General features: G+C 36.1%; 1 protein-coding gene across 1 annotated transcript in view; it reads left to right on the top strand.

Annotated features, from left to right (window-relative positions):
* Positions 1-16,359, top strand: part of Barc (RRM1_TatSF1_like and RRM2_TatSF1_like domain-containing protein barc) — a 107,679-nt gene that overhangs the window by 77,492 nt on the left and 13,828 nt on the right. Inside the window, exon 4 of the mRNA XM_076421331.1 lies at positions 4,605-4,774. Within this exon, the coding sequence (XP_076277446.1) occupies positions 4,605-4,774 (170 nt within the window). The remainder of the gene's footprint in view (positions 1-4,604; positions 4,775-16,359) is intronic.

The following is a 16,359-nucleotide window of genomic DNA, read 5'->3' as shown; positions in this document are numbered from 1 at the left end:
TCGTGTAGAAATAGTTAAAGGCACTAGTAGACTGTGGATTTTATGCACTTATAACAAAACTGAAATGAGGCAATTTAAAACAGGAAAACCAAAATAATTGAATAATTATTAGTATTTCCCACGTGTTAGAATTAGTGAAGAGAAATCCTCTTCCCATCTCTTGCAATTGATGCAGAAAATTTTGATTTCACAAGATTGTTATTTATTTCACGATTTTTATTTCAAATCAAAAGTTTGTGGTGGTAAATATAAATCTATATTATCACAATAATTTTAGTGTAGTCAAAATAATTGATACTCTTAGATACTCTTCATGCATAAAGACCCGCAGTCTAATCATTAGTAGACTCCGAATCTTCATGTAAAGTAAAATTTGTATGCATTAATTGCAGGAGGTAAATGCAAATTTAGATTTTTCACTAATAATTTTACTGTAGTCAAAATAATTAATACTCTAGAATCTTCTAATATTTTCACTGTTTCAAATTGCACGTACTGATTTCTGTCATAAATGCATAAAGGCCCGCTGTCACTATGTGTCACTCCTCAAAGGGCACATTTTTGTGAGGATATATATATTTTTTAACATTAAACCTACCACCACCGTTCAAAATGACCGTTTCCAGATTTATTATTTTACAATTATTGAAATAATAAAAATGATTTTATAAGAAATGATTGTATAAATATCTTTAGTAGAGCACCTATTACAATAAGACCCGCATAAAGTCTAAATAAAATCAATCTTGTCATTTTTATAAGGGAACATGTGTACCAGTTACTTTTAAGGCTCGGTAAGTTTAGCGTTAAATATCTCGTGCACATCTCTGTGACACACATCGCGGCATTATTGTGTTCGTCGGGAAACGCGTATGCTGTAACCTAAAGTTTGAAGAACCACCCCTAAACACCAACCCATTTTGAGATCAGTAGGTGCCCTGATAGTTTTGAGCCGCAGTGTACGTGCACACCCTGCAGCGGTAGGTGGTAGGCTAATATGCGTCTAGTGAAAATACACGTTCATGATTCGACACGGTCGTCTCTCAGCGAGACTTGCCATCCGCAAACGACATGAAGTCATGGTTAAAAGTGCCGCGCATCGCTACGCCATGCCATGCCATACGACTCGGACAGGCATGCAGCTTGAAAATAAATCTGACAGAACTACCGGTTCTGTCCGTTCGACGATATTACACGGTGTTAACTATTTCTAGTGCGTATTTATCGCTATATTTTTGTTCGGTACGCATGACGTCCGGTGGCGTTTTAACGCGTTGTAACTCGACTATCTATTACTGGCAATTACGGACGCGATAAACGTGATGTTTCTGTTAGCGGCGGCTATCTGGCTCACACTAGGCTGAGGCAATTCGGATACTGGAGATCGAAATACACTTGTAAAAATAGGAATATTTTTGCGGTCTCAACTTCTATATGTACACTCCCGTCCATAAGTATGTGGACGGAACATTCATATAAATTATGTATTCACTATGATAACATCTGCATGATAACAATGATTGCTCATATGATTATGATAATTATCTCTCGACAAAAGTAATGTTTTTATTAAACATTATTAGACGACTGATTTTGTGCATTCATAGAAAGATGGTTCGGTGAAATATAAAACAGTAGAACGACCAACAGTAGAACAGTAGAGACAATTTTTATTTTGCATAAAGATCCACGGTCTAGTAATTATAGGCTAGAAATTATAAACTTCCTTACAGTTTCCTTAGTACTACTAAATGAAAAAGATTTGCTTATAGATGTGTAATATTTTATCAATTTCTTCACACTGTTGATTTGGTGAAGTTAATCGATTTGGCAAATCAGTTCAATAAGCAACATTCGCAAATCCGTAAGCGTGGAGATACTTATGGACGGGGGTGTACACAGTACAGAGTGACCCATATACTAGCCCCAGCAGAAAATATTCGATGAAAATTGAAAATATGATTGCTGGAAGAATTACTTGGGCGTTTATTAAAACGAAAAATAGTACTTTCTATACAGTGGATCCAAAAAGTATTTGAACAATTTCCGATTCTCGAGAAATTGTCAATAGTTGAACTATGATAGTTTCTTTAAAAAAATAGTACGTGCATGTCATAGTATCAGTGTTAAACTTTCTCTCATTTCGTGCTTTATAAAACAACACAAACATATTTATTTGTATAAACATATTATTAAAAATATATTATAAATAATATGAATAAAAAGATTATAATAATTTTAATCTAATCCGTGAGTTATGGCCCACCTGTAGGTTTCATCGTTGCTCTCCGAATGAGACTGCTATGATTAGAAGAAAGCTTAAATAATTGAATTATCCTATTTAAAAATTTTGATGAGCAGACAGAAGTGGTTATAATTTCTGGCTAGTTATACAGCGGTGCCTTGATGATATTGTATTATAATATTATATGTATAATTATAGTATGCATAATATATGTACGTGGTTTATTATGATACACAAGGTTCGGGTAATTGAATTTCTCGAGGAACACATTTGCTAGCGTCACATATGCGACTCCTCTAATGACGACACAAAAATATAATTTTATAATGTGTTTTATAATAAGAGTTGTATGTATGTGTATTAGCATATCTGATTATTTTCTTCGTGTATTGTTGGTATTTCGACATTTTTCGTTTAGTCTGATTTTAAATAGTGATTTTCTATAACGAATTTGCAATAAATATTAAGATAGAAACTCGTTCAATACTTCCTACGTCCGTCGAGGCAATTTGACACATTTTTCAATGTGTGTGTTGCCTAAATCAATACTATGTTCGGCACGTTGTTTAATTAAATTCATTTCAAAGTTATTTCAATTTATCCTGGGTTTTCATTTTCAGGGGAGGAATTTACAAAGTTAATCATATTGAATTTTTACCAGATGAACGAACTGTGTTCTATTTAATTGGCAATCGATTTTTTCCTGTGCGTGATTATATCGTACTACGAATTTTTATTATAAAATTGTTTTATATATTCTGTTGTAAAAATTTGATTATATCTATTCTTTATCTGAATCATATGAATAAACTGCAGATTTTGTGAAAGAATGTAAAAAATGTACAGGAAGTTTTAATCTTATAACTTTATAAATCATTCATAAATCTTTTATTTTAATTATTGATTAATAAATAGTAAATTAGAAGCTAATATATTTTAACTTCAAATGTTGATTTATTATTTTTAATAACATGAATAGCGTTATTAATCGATCACAGGAACGTGGTTGCAAATAAGTATGATACATTTACTACCTGTAACAATTACCATTGTGTATTTTGAATTAGGCAAAGAAAAAGAACAAATTAATTTCTCCTGCATTGTTATTTAACGCCATACTGCATGATGCAATATTCAGGAAGTTGATGGGATCTCTCTGTTAAATTGATTAATATTTTATACAAAGGACACAATGCATTATTAAAATATTGTAATTATAAATTATAAATGCTATTGTTGAACTCAATGGTGGTAGCAAATGGAATAATGGAAGAATTCTGTTTGTCTGTGAATGAACATATGTAGTTCCTTTATCAGTATTGAATAGAAAGAAACTTATGAATCAAAATTTGACCATCTTCTTTAATCTCCATTGTTGTTACCCAATTTTTCTAAGTTGTCATTTTGCGATTTTTTTAAAATGCTTTTATTGTAAATGCAGAATGATTCGAAATTTTATTTATTTATAATGAAGAATGCGGATTTATAGAGAGAAAAAGCATGGGCGAAATGAAATACATAGTGTGTGTAAATACATAGATACTTCTCTTCGTGCTTGTTATTCAACATTTTTCCGATACTAGAATTCTCCGTTAATCGACGTTCCAATAATCGATCATACCGTTAATCGAATTTCTAATAACTATGGTCCTATTATACTGTCTACCGTCTATGTCGGAGAAAATTTATAAAACGGAGGAGAAGAAATGTACGTATGTCCTAACATTTATTTAAAGGTTAAGTTCCATGAAGGAACGTCAGTGCAACTGTTCTTACATTGCTATTGCTCTTTCATTCTGCTATTGATATGATATTTAATTAGCCCACTATAAATGAACGTCTGTTTATTATAACACATCGCAAAGATGAATTAATTAATATGGCCGAGCATCAATTACTGACTGGCGAAGTAGGCTTGCCGAATGCTTTTCTTTGTTAGATTGTTAATTACATGAAACTGCAAACAGAAGTGAAATTCTTCAGAAAAATCTGTTTTAATTATTTTCATTAATATCTCGGTTGTATTAATGAAACGTTATCTAATCCATATTCAATAGTCAGCTATAGATTATATTAATAACGGTTCGTGAAGCGAATAAAAATGTAAATTCATGTCAACACATGATTAATGTTACTACATTAAATTGAGAGCTAAATGATAATTCCGTTATACCATATTGAAGTTCGTGTAACATTATATTTTATACGTGCACGCATAAAATCCAGATTTCTGCTTGGTCCGTATTCATAATGCTCTTGACATTTTCAGTAATAAAATTAATGTTATTATACCTCGAGAATATAGGTTATGAAGTGTACCCACTTCAAACTCCATCGATTTTGGTACTCTGTTTTTTAGGTCGAGTCAGTGGATTTGGCGTTGAAGCTACTGGACAATTCACAAGTCAGGGGCAAAACGCTCTCGGTTCAAAGGGCAAAGTTTCAAATGAAAGGGGACTCATACGACCCAGCCTTGAAACCGAAGAGGAAAAAGAAGGACAAGGATCGCCAGAAGAAGATCCATGAAAAGTAAGTTGCATGCATTAAACAATTTATAAGCAATTATCCCATAACGAGGCTACCACGTGACTTCATCCCAATAGCACGTATCAGACAGGTCATTGTACAGGGTGACAAGAAATAACGGAGTTAAACATTTCTTATTATAATTCTGTCAAATCGACGAATTTTGAAAAACCAAATAATAACAACGATAACATAGACCGTTAGTATTCATATATTTAAGAGGTTTCGAAATGGCCACCCTTTGAGCCGACAGAGGCTCAAACGTGTTTTGAAATTTTCGGCAATGGGCCGCAGCTCTTTTGGCGTCATTCGGTCCCACACCCGGCGCAGAGATTTTTTCAATGACTCCAAATTTTTATGTGGCTGAGCACAGGCCCTGGCCTCCAAAATCGACCAAACGCTGGAGTTCGTAGGGTTGAGATCCGGTGAGTACGGCGGCCATTCCGCAGATGTAATGAAACTTGGAAAATGGGATTTGCTACGGTTTTCTTGGATCAAGGGGTCAAAATCAATCAAGTCGACGGGACATTCTCGAAGCCGTTGTACTTCCGTGGGCCTTTCACGTTTATGTAGCTTTTTCTAAATAACAGTGCGTTGAACAACTTAATAATATTACTAAAACAATACGAATTTTTACTTTGCTCATAATCATCCCTGAACTTGAGAAAAAATAGTGTCTATATAACCGATAAATTACAAACAAAACAATTTACTATATTTAATACAGTTCCCCTATATCTATCAGAAACATTTACACAATCCACTTAGTATTACAACTATTAGGTCGCCAAAACCGCAAGAACTTTCTTTCCGACCTATTACATAGATTGTTGATGTGCCAAATAAAAGTAATTTCTTCTCTTCATGATTTTAATCAGTTGAGACTGAGACAACAGTATCTCTAAATTATTGAAATGTCATGCATTTGATCTATTCATTTTTGTGATAGATGCATTATAAGTATGGATTTATAGTGGAGCAGCGAGGTGAGCTGTGCGGTGAAAAAAAAGAAAAACAAAGAAAATACATATGTACTTTTTCATTAGTATGTGTCGAAATGTTGTCACGAATGTTGGTTTCTTTTCACCGCGCCGCTATTATCGATGCTCGCAGCTCCACTATAAATCCACCCTTACAAAGCGTACTTGAACAATCAGTACACCGTTTATATTCATTATGACGTGTAAAGTGCGTTATTTAGTCAAAAACGTCAACCATTAATATGCACAAACTAATTATCGCTCCAGAAGACAGCTTATATTCCTTCGACCCAACAGTTTCATTAATAAAGTATACTCGGCGAGCCTTTTTTAAATCGATCCTCCGGGAGAGCTCAAAGGAGGACGCATTCAGTCGTTCCACGTCCAGCAACCGAGCACGATCAAAGAAAAACCGTGTCTTGTTTTTTCTTTGGCATCTCGATCAGAAAGGAATCTCCGGAAAGAACGAATTCTCACGCTCGGCTCTCCCCGTGAAATCGCATCTCTGCGCATTTCGAGCGTTCCTCTTTTCATTCAGTTCAGTTCATTCATCTCCGGGCCAGCGGCGCGGCCATCTGAGAACGCGTATCATGTGTTACCACTCAATTCCCGGGAAATCGCCGTTCGCCTGGTTCCTGTAGGCGGAGTTCCTCTAGTACCGGACACTCAAGAGTTTTCTCAAATAAATAAAAAAATGTATTGGACCGTTCAGAAAATTCAAAAAGTGTATTCGTCAGATTTCACTTTAAAAATCTAAGAATATTGTTATGTTGTTTTCACCAGTTAGCTGTGATTGACGAGTATACTCGTCATGGAGAAATGACAGTATTTTGTGTCATGACGAGTATACTCGTCATGCGTAAAATTTAGATACCATTGGCTGTTTAAATTGTAATTTTAGCGAAAACTAAAATGTATTCGTAAATTTCAATATGTTTAGAATATTTGGAGGTCAAGACGAAATAAAACGAACAAATAAAAAGTATAAATAATTTGAGATGGATTGATGTATTTCCGTATGGACTGACGCCGTCGTTTGATTTTCCCGACTGTAGGTGCGCGCTCTGAAAAGAGGTCGCCACAGTTAACTGGTTAAAAGACTATTAAGGGGTGAAATAAAATTTTATTTAACTATCGCTTCCCACAATCGATGCGGAATTTTATTTTGCATAAGGATCCGCAATCTACTAATAACTGTTAAAGATATTGCTACTTGCCGGATCGTAGGCTACCCCCCTCTCAATTTACACTGACCTCCGACCTGTTGATAGTGTAGAAGTACACTGTACACATTAGCATGGTTACAAAGATTCTGGTCGTTCATCATCGGATGCGTTTGATTCGTATGGCATCGGTCTTCTTTGAGATGCGTCCCTGTTCTGAGCAAATATTATCAAGCGCACTTTAGGCGGTTGATTTGCTCTGTCGAAACACCTTATGCTCGCTACCGCGATCAAACATGATCCCTGCAGATATATCTGCCGCGATACCATTTCTTTGCCTTATTTGCGAGCGCACACCGTTTGATGCGCGCCGTGTATAATTAGGTGAAAGCACTGATGTACCCTCGGAAAATTGAAACAGTAGCCGGAGGGAAAAAATAGGTCGAGTGCGGATACGAAATAGTCGAGCCGTTTAACCCCGCGGAAGTCGAGCCTCGGCCGACGGATGAATGCGAAATCTTTTTAGAAATATGTGCAACCAGCGGAACGGAAATTTGCAATTTAATCGGTTATTTTATTCGCTTGGAATTTACACATTTTTATTAAACGTAATCTGGAGAATATGCATTGCTTAATCCCTTGTTTCACAATTTCTTTCTTACTCTAAAGAAAGAGTATATTCATTCCAATTCTCGATAATATGAAACAGTATATTACACTGCAGTCGATACTGTAGTCGCTATGCCATGTAAACAAAAAAGTGTTACACAAAGATAACATTTAAAAAGCATTTAGGTACACCAGTAGAGAATAATTGAATGAATAGGAAGTATTTTTATTTTATTACAATATTCACGATAAAACTTTTATTACTACTGAAATCCGATTTTGTATTCACATTTCAAACTCGGCACAAAAATCCCCGTGAAAATAGTAATGTAGGAATATACATATGTATGTATTTCTTTCAATACTTTCGTTGAAGCTGACAACGGTATTAAATTTATAGAGATTGTTTTCCCTGTACTTTTTTGTAAATTGGATTCTGCGCAGCTAAATACTAAACGCAACTACATATAACTAAATCGCACTCTATCCATAGTATCCTTTATATTCATATTTATTTTATATCCATTGCTTATACAGAATGGTCCACCTAAATGTTGCCACATAAATCTGTGGTTGTTAGGAAGAACGCCGCATGTCACACACTGTCGCTTTCGAGATATAGCCATTTAAAGTTTTAATCACTAATGCTTCGACATAGAACATCGGTTAAATTGTATTATTTTTTCGAGCCTTTCGAATTTGTTTGCATGACCTCTTTTCTGGTAAATACGTCAATCCTGTACTACGAAGCTCAATGGATGCATAAACTCAAATTTTTTGAGATTGTGACATGCGGCGTTTTTCCTTGCAATCACAGAAATATCTTCTTCAGTTGCGTCGATATAAAAAATATATTGTATGTAATTTATTCGAAATGATTTACATATTTGATTCCAGTTTTAGAAGTAAAAAAAAAAAATATACACTTACAGTCGATAAATAAATGATTAGCGCCACTGTACGAATATATTTATTGTCTATGTGACACACAGATAATGTTGCCTAAGTATTGCAAAATTTTCATTATAGGCACAGATCAAAAAAGTTGAAAACATTTACGTTTTTCTTCGAAATTCCAGGCAGTAAACATTTCAAAAAAAAATCATTTATACATTATCTAGTAATCCTAACATCTCGAAATAAACTAAAGTCGTTTGGTCCAATTTTTGAACAGTTATTACTTTTTAGAGGGTGTCCACTTTTGCCTGCGACTGTATAAATGAACAAGCTTTTGGTACGCATCAAGCCAACAAAACGTGACAGGTTAAAAATGATTCAACTAGCCCCGGTCTTAATCTCTCGTTGGAAATAAAAAATCGAATCCAAAGCGCCCGGTGGCTATGAGGAGAAGCTTACGTGCTCCGACCGGATGCCTCTGGACCAAGTTCGACTCGGCCAGACTGCTTGGCGTTGGCGGGTTCCGGTAAAAGCAGCTGCAAGACTCGATTACTCACGTCAGGACGCCACGGCTCGCGCGTATAACGCGTCTTGGCGCATCAACCGGCTGCACTTTCTTGCACTCGTCCACTTTCCTCCCGGTGACGAGCAAAAAGACCGTTCCCTCCGTCTTTCGTTTGCCAGACACATGTGATACCGTCTTGGCACAGGTTGCTTTACTTACTGCGTCCTTCGGATGCTCGCGCGTTAATTGACTGTATTTAATATCGTACGTGTGAGCTGATATCTTGCAGTTATCCGGCACATTTAGTCATTCTTCAAACTTTATAGCCGTTTGAAGGTTGTTCGGTAAAGAAATAGACAGGGTCGGACAGATGAAGTGTTACAAGCTCTCCTGAGGCCATAGCGGATATCAACTTGGAACTTGTAGGTGTTACATAAATGATGGGAAGAGATATCGGTCTTTCAGAAGAAAAGTGACATAAGTCAAACAAAGAAAATTTTACAGGAGAGCCATTTGAAAATTACCTAAAATTGCCCATTTTTTTATACTGGGTTAATTGTCATGTACATTATTTCTAAAAAGTAGACCAGAATTTATATATTTATTATCATACTTGTTTTAGAAATGTATTTTGAGTTGTCACTCTTCTTATGAATGAACGATTTTTGAGCGTGAGATATCGTGGGGGTGAGTTTCTCCAAGGTGGAAGAGATGCAACCCCTATTCTTTTTATGTGGGATGGTATATTAATTTTTCGGTATTCCGAAAAACGTTATCAAACATCTTTTATGTAAAACAATTGCTTTTCTTCTGTTGTGTTAAGGGGTTGTAATAGATAAATAACTTGGCAAGAGTAAGTGTCGAAAGATACCAAAAGCAAGCAAATTTTATTTCGTCTTTTATTAAATCAATGTTCTGAAAATAGTTTTGGTACGCTTTTTAGATGAAAATGTAATCAACCGAGGGAGATACAATGTCCAGTAGAAAGGTATGGGCGTTTTCTTCGAAACAGAAACAACTACAGATACCTACTTGTTAGCTCGAGGGAAAGCAAACCCATAAATCTTGGCTGAAAGTTGTTTTGCGTGAGGTCTCGCGATACGTTAATTACTGCTCAGATTGGGGCGACAGAATGTGTCCCGAAAGAAATGTGCGTCGGGCGTTTGATATATTCTCGAAAAACGCAAATAAAGAGACAAACTGAGTTAAACGTTTTATTTTTATTTTGTAGCACTGTCACGAATGCCGGAGAAAATAAATTCCAAGTTTACTCTTAATTATAAATATACTGAAAACTTTTTCAGCACTTCTCGTACGATGAGTATTAAACAGGATTTAATTTAAATAGTTCCAATTTGAAACAATAGAAAGATTAACCCATTCGCTGCTACTGTCACAGATACGTGACATCCACAACCTCGTAGTTGTGTACTTCAGTGAATAGCTCATTCGAGTGAATTCAATTCATACATTCCACTCGAAACAAGGAATTTATATTCCTCAAAATTAGCCAATTATGTGAAGTCGTATTTCTAACAATAATTGCTTCCCTGTTATGTGATCGCTGGGTAAATGTGCGATAATAATTGACGCTAACATTTTTCCTTTTTATCACCATCGAGCTGGTGCTTAGCAGAACATTTTCTTTGTTGCGAAATACCCCTGCTGAGCTTCGTCCGGAAACGTCTTTATTTCTGTGCTCCAGTTTTTCAAAAAGTTTTTTATTTTTGATTGTTTACGTTTTCCTGAGAGATTTTTATAAACCGACACATTTTTCTGAAGTTTTTCCTTGAACTTTGTGCTCCCTCAGCGAAAACGCCTTATTACAACAGCGTTTTCCATCATTTTTCGACCGTGTTGAAAGCAAAACTGGGTTATAATTAGAGTTTAATATCATTATGTTAGTAAGTTTATTCCAATATTGAGTCTACTTGTATACGTAAAACGTGACAACAAAGTACCACAAAACATTATCGTAAAATATGAAATGCAAACATGAAATGATGATAGTATAATAATACATATAGTATAATAATAAATAGATTGCAGATTTTATAAATTCATGACAAAAATTAACAAATCAAATATAAAACCTGAAATACATTAAAAGTTTTTAAGGACATCATTATATATCTTATTAAAATTATTAATAGAGGAAATGGCAGTCTAATATTAACTTAAATATTCCCATCATTTTTATATTCACTCAACAATTCTCGTACTGGAAACAGATTTTCCATTTTTACGTATACATTACTGAAATGTGCAAGCAAGCAAGTCCCCGTGTATCTTTTTATCATAGCATTTCTACTAAATACGAACGAGATTTATTTGTTTTACTAGAAATTAAAGCTTTTTAGCTGTGCCATACCTGTGTACGCGTACGTAGACCGTCAACATTCATACTTCAAACTTTATTTTCATTATAAAACAAGAACTGTACAAAACATTTCATGTACATCCAGAAATGGGTGTAGTGTGTTAATTACGCTTTCCAAGGAAGCACCACTGAAACAATTTTTACCCCTCACACCTGACCGACATAGCACAGTATGTGTACGAAGTTTTGAGACTGATTTTTTCAGCGAGTGACTGTGCAAAGCATCCACAACGACCATTGTTGCAACTAATTAATAACGTCTCCGAACTTCGTACATAGTTTCAGCGTACGTATGCTTGAAAGTGGTCCTTTGACGTTAATATTAAAGTTGTCTTTCGCCAGACTGCGTATAATAATGGTAATATGTCATTTTATATACAAAAAATTTAAATGTGCTTGTGAACTTGGTATTTGCATATAATTTTCATGCAATCGAAAATTTTCGTCCATGTAAATACTGTTGCATCATTGAAGCAACCAAGCTATTATAGATTCTAATCTCAGGTGACTCACACTGCATATTTATATGTATAACTTTCTGGGATAGGCAGTAGAACAGCAGAGCTTGTCGAACCTCGCCCATTTCATTATTCTGATGATTCACTAGACACCGTTCATCATTACGTAAGCACAAGAAAAAGATTCGATCAGTTGTCAATATGTGTAGCTCTCGTTTACATCCATCAAACATGTTGATATAATAGAGCCTACATTTACCTACATTATTTTTATCTTTTACTCAATTATTACTGAATGTCTTACTGAAAACATATCGCCTTTATTCTATTTATTTTATAAAAAGTCTAATAGGAAATTAGTATAGATCGTTGAGTGTACCACATTGAGTACAATGATAATTTACTTAATTTTCAAAAAACTGTGGCATCTAGATCCATATCAACGACAGCGGTTAATAAATACTTAACGGAACAAGTTTATATTCTGTAGGTTTGTAAGATCATAAACTACAAAAATTTAATTCGCTTTATACGGAGATCAATAGACGTTGCAGAAAAATAAGTAGGTGAAATATGAAACAGTAGACATGATCTTCTATCTCTGTGTGGATCCCCTTCCACTTCCAGTAAGCGCCGTTACGGTGGGAGACGGTAGCGTTTGAGGGGCCCCGACCGTGCCCTGACGTACACCGAATCAGTGCCGCCAGATTAGACCAAAACTGTTCGATGTTTCCTCTCCTCCTGTACCTCTTCCACTATCACATTCCAGCACCATGAGCATACTCCAACATCCCCCACTAAGACTGTAGACTGGTCACTAGGATGGACCTTAGCTATACCTGATGAAATTTTTTTGCGAGATTTTTTCAGATTTTTTCATGAAGTTGATCGGATAAGGGGAAGACCCCCTAAACGTTTTTCTTTAGTCATAATCTCTCTCCTAGTCTTTCCTTCAAATATTCCCATTCCTATAAAATTTTATGTTTTTGCAACTTCAACGTCAATGTGGCACGTCCGTCCTTTATCCGATCAACTTCATCTTTTGCAGGAATTATTTTCTTACCCAATGACACAATTTTAGGGGGGGGGGGGCTGAAAAAAACTCGCAAAAATATTTCACCAGGTATAGCTAAGGTCGACTCTAATGTGGCACGTCTTCCCGACGTCCGATTGATCTAAAACTTTGGATATGTCATTTTTTCATGAAAAGGAACAATTGTGAGGGGGTGGGGTGCGTGCCTAAAATTATTTCATGGTCGAAAAATAAGTTCCACCCTACTGGTCACGTATTAATGGTCATGAGAGAGGGGGTAAACTGTATTCCCCTCGATTTCCTCGATCTGGCGGCACTGCACCGAATGTCGAAAAAGTTCCTCGGCATCAACACGGGCCTGCGTCAACGTAGTTGTCCCTGTCTCCTCTATCAGCGCAGCCATTCCTGAATATCAGCGAGAGAGGTCGCGCCGCCATGTTGAGAGAGCAAAATAACTCCCGTCACCTGGACATCCGCAGGTACACACTGTGGAACAGGGCCCTTATCCCTGCACGGTGTCCATAATCATCAGTTACCCGGCTGTTTGCCGTCTTCATCCGCGCGCACGGTTGTCCGTCGTAGGACGGGAACGCGGAGAGAAGGTTCGATGGCCTCGGGTCCGCGAAAACCAGTTATTTGCGAACGAGCCCGGGCCTCCGTCGACTGTTCTTTGCCGGAAGTCTTCGGTCTAACGGTCTTTTCGCGTTCACGAATCGGTTGACTATCTCGTTTCGTATCCCGATCATTTTCTCTGTTCGCCAGAATATGTCGTTCGATCCGCTCGCCTCTCCACCATCCACCGTTGATTCCACCGCGCGATTCCCACGTTGTTCACCGCGCGCATGGTTCCTGGTCCCTTTATCGCTCGCGCAAGAATTTCCTGATTCCTCTGTTAGCCGGGTTCTATCGTCGTGCATCGGACTGGATTCAGTTTTGTTAGGGAATTACAGTTTCACCGAGCGTGTTACGGATTAATCGCATTTAACGCCTGATCTACGGACCACTAAAGCGACTGTTTTACATTTGTTTATAGAAATAACAGCGACGTACTCGGTCAGATTTTCAACTATTTCTAGCATAGTAATGTTGTTAGGAACAAAAACACATCTGACTGTTCATAATACACAAACGAATATATGAAAGAAAAATCACAATACATATAAAGTTAATTTCCCTTTATTGCAAGAACAGAGCAGCTCTCACTGAAGCAAAAGTATTGGCACACATATGTAAATGGAAGGAAAATTACTTTCCCAATATTAGGCTAATGGATTTTTATTAATCACTAGAGGGGGCTTTGCGAGCTCGCGAATAAATTGTAACCGAAATTAACTAATTGGCGAATGTTTATAATGTCGATAATGCAAACAGACGTCGATAATGTAAATTTCTATTGAAATATTGATTAAAAGCTGCGACGTTCTATTGAAATATTGATTAAAAGCTACGACGTTCGTTTTTTTGTTGCATTGAAATATGATTCTAAAAGCACTTTTAGTTTTTCCCGAATTTTCATGTTTCCGGGCAACTTTTCCAATTTTTTTAAAGCTTAAAACCTGATTCGGACTACAACGAACATTAAAAAAAAAAGTAGCCAAATCGGTGCAGCCGTTCTCCCGTGATGTCGTGACCAACGAACAGCATTTCATTTTTATTATATAGATTTTATTATATAGATAACTACTGAATCTATAATTTTCGAATATTACAACAAATTTGATATTGGTTAATTACAAGAATACAGCAGTTTTCACTTTTAAAAAGTATTTGCACACTTCTAAGTTTATAGTACAGTCAAACCTGTTTTTGTGCGGTCTTTTTTATGCGATTTGTTTTGTGCGATTTTTTTTATGCGATATACATATGAATATACCGAGATTCTGTTCGCCATATGTAAGTTCGCCGCGAGGTTAGGTCAATAAGGACTTATTAATTCTAATATCTTCAAGTGACGAAAGCGATTTCGAACCAGTTCATCACAAGAATATGCGCGTTTTGGACTACGACGAGCAGTATTGAATTATGTACAGGGTGTATAAAAATTATATGTCACGACCACCATAGCGTGATTCTACACCTCATGCATGTGATTCTAACTCTGTTTAGCGAGCACACGGTTCGTTGTTCCCCACATCATCGCTTGCGCAAGAATTTCCTGATTCCACGGCTTTGCACCGTGTTTTACGTTGCCGATGTAACAGACAGATTTTTTGGCAGCCAACTTTCTTTTCACGTATCACGGTCTGAGCACGTCCTTATTTTTGGACACGAATCACTCGCTCGCCTTGGATGAACCAAGTTCTCAGAACCGCGTGAGTAATACAATGCATGCGGTACTTTCCTCGAGCGACTTAAATCTTGATCGAGCGATTACTGGGATGACATAAGTGAAATTTAAATATTCCAGATTATATCTCTCGAATAAATTGATTACGAATCGAGCTTGAAAATTATCCGTGATAAGAATTTTCAGTGCCCAATTTGCACGACGTGTCAGTGATCTTATTAAAAATTTCATGAATAAATCTTTGGTACATGTTTATCTGCATACTATCCTGTCGTACTGAAATTATATAGCAGAAGATAAAATTATTTTTGCGCAGCTTCGCTCATGACGCAGTGACATTTTCTCAGAAATTTGTAATTTTGATCGAAGTCTTTAGAAAAACCTCTTCTCTTAAGGTTAAAATCTGATTAATTTCGCTAATTTTAGGAAAAGGAGATTATAATTTGTAACTACAGTCACATTATTATTCAGCAATTAAAACAAGCATTGGAGCAAATATTCTCCATAAAAAGAAATTATTTACTGGAGAATTTTTCGAGATATTCTAGATTTCCAGGAAATGAAAAGATTAAAATCACAGTTCTGGGTTTCGTGAATTATCAGTAGCAGAGATTTCACAGTGTCGCTCGCAAATTAACCAGATAACGCATTCCACGCATTCCCCCATCGCACTGTAAACATTTGTTTCCACGATAAATATGTAAGGAACGATGTGTGTTTGTTAGTAATGTACATATGCCCCATTTTTGTTTTAACTAACTTTTTATCGCGATTTCTACACACGGAACAGTCGGAAGCTGCGAATTCTGTTAGAATTCTGTGCGAATGTGTTCTGTTAGAGTGAAATTAAAAATCTTGTTCCGTGGAAACGGAAACGAAAAATTGCGGGCTAATTAAAACACTGTTCAAGAACTCGTTGCACGGTGGAAACATTTAAAAAGGAAACAATTATATCATTCGAATTAGACTCATTATTTTTATAAAATTTTTAGTATTTAGTTGTTAATGATTAGACTGCGGATCTTTATGCAGAATAAAAATGGTTTGCATCAATTGCAAGAAACCCTCATTTCGAGTCGATTCCCCTGGTCTGACGACACTGAATACAGTAGATCCAAATATTTGAACACTTTTCCGATTCTCAAAAAATTGTCAATATTTGGCCAATGATAATTTTGTTAAAAAAATAGTACAACAATACATTTGGACTCATTTTAAAGCTGGAAGACTCTACTTTCGCAGACGATCATTTACTTTATTCTAGAATATTTGTGCA

The sequence above is a fragment of the Lasioglossum baleicum genome, chromosome 4 (genome assembly GCF_051020765.1).
Source record: "Lasioglossum baleicum chromosome 4, iyLasBale1, whole genome shotgun sequence".
NCBI classification, from domain to species: domain Eukaryota; kingdom Metazoa; phylum Arthropoda; class Insecta; order Hymenoptera; family Halictidae; genus Lasioglossum; species Lasioglossum baleicum.
The sequence above is the reverse complement of the archived record's forward strand: the minus strand, read 5'-3'. Positions and strand labels throughout refer to the sequence as shown.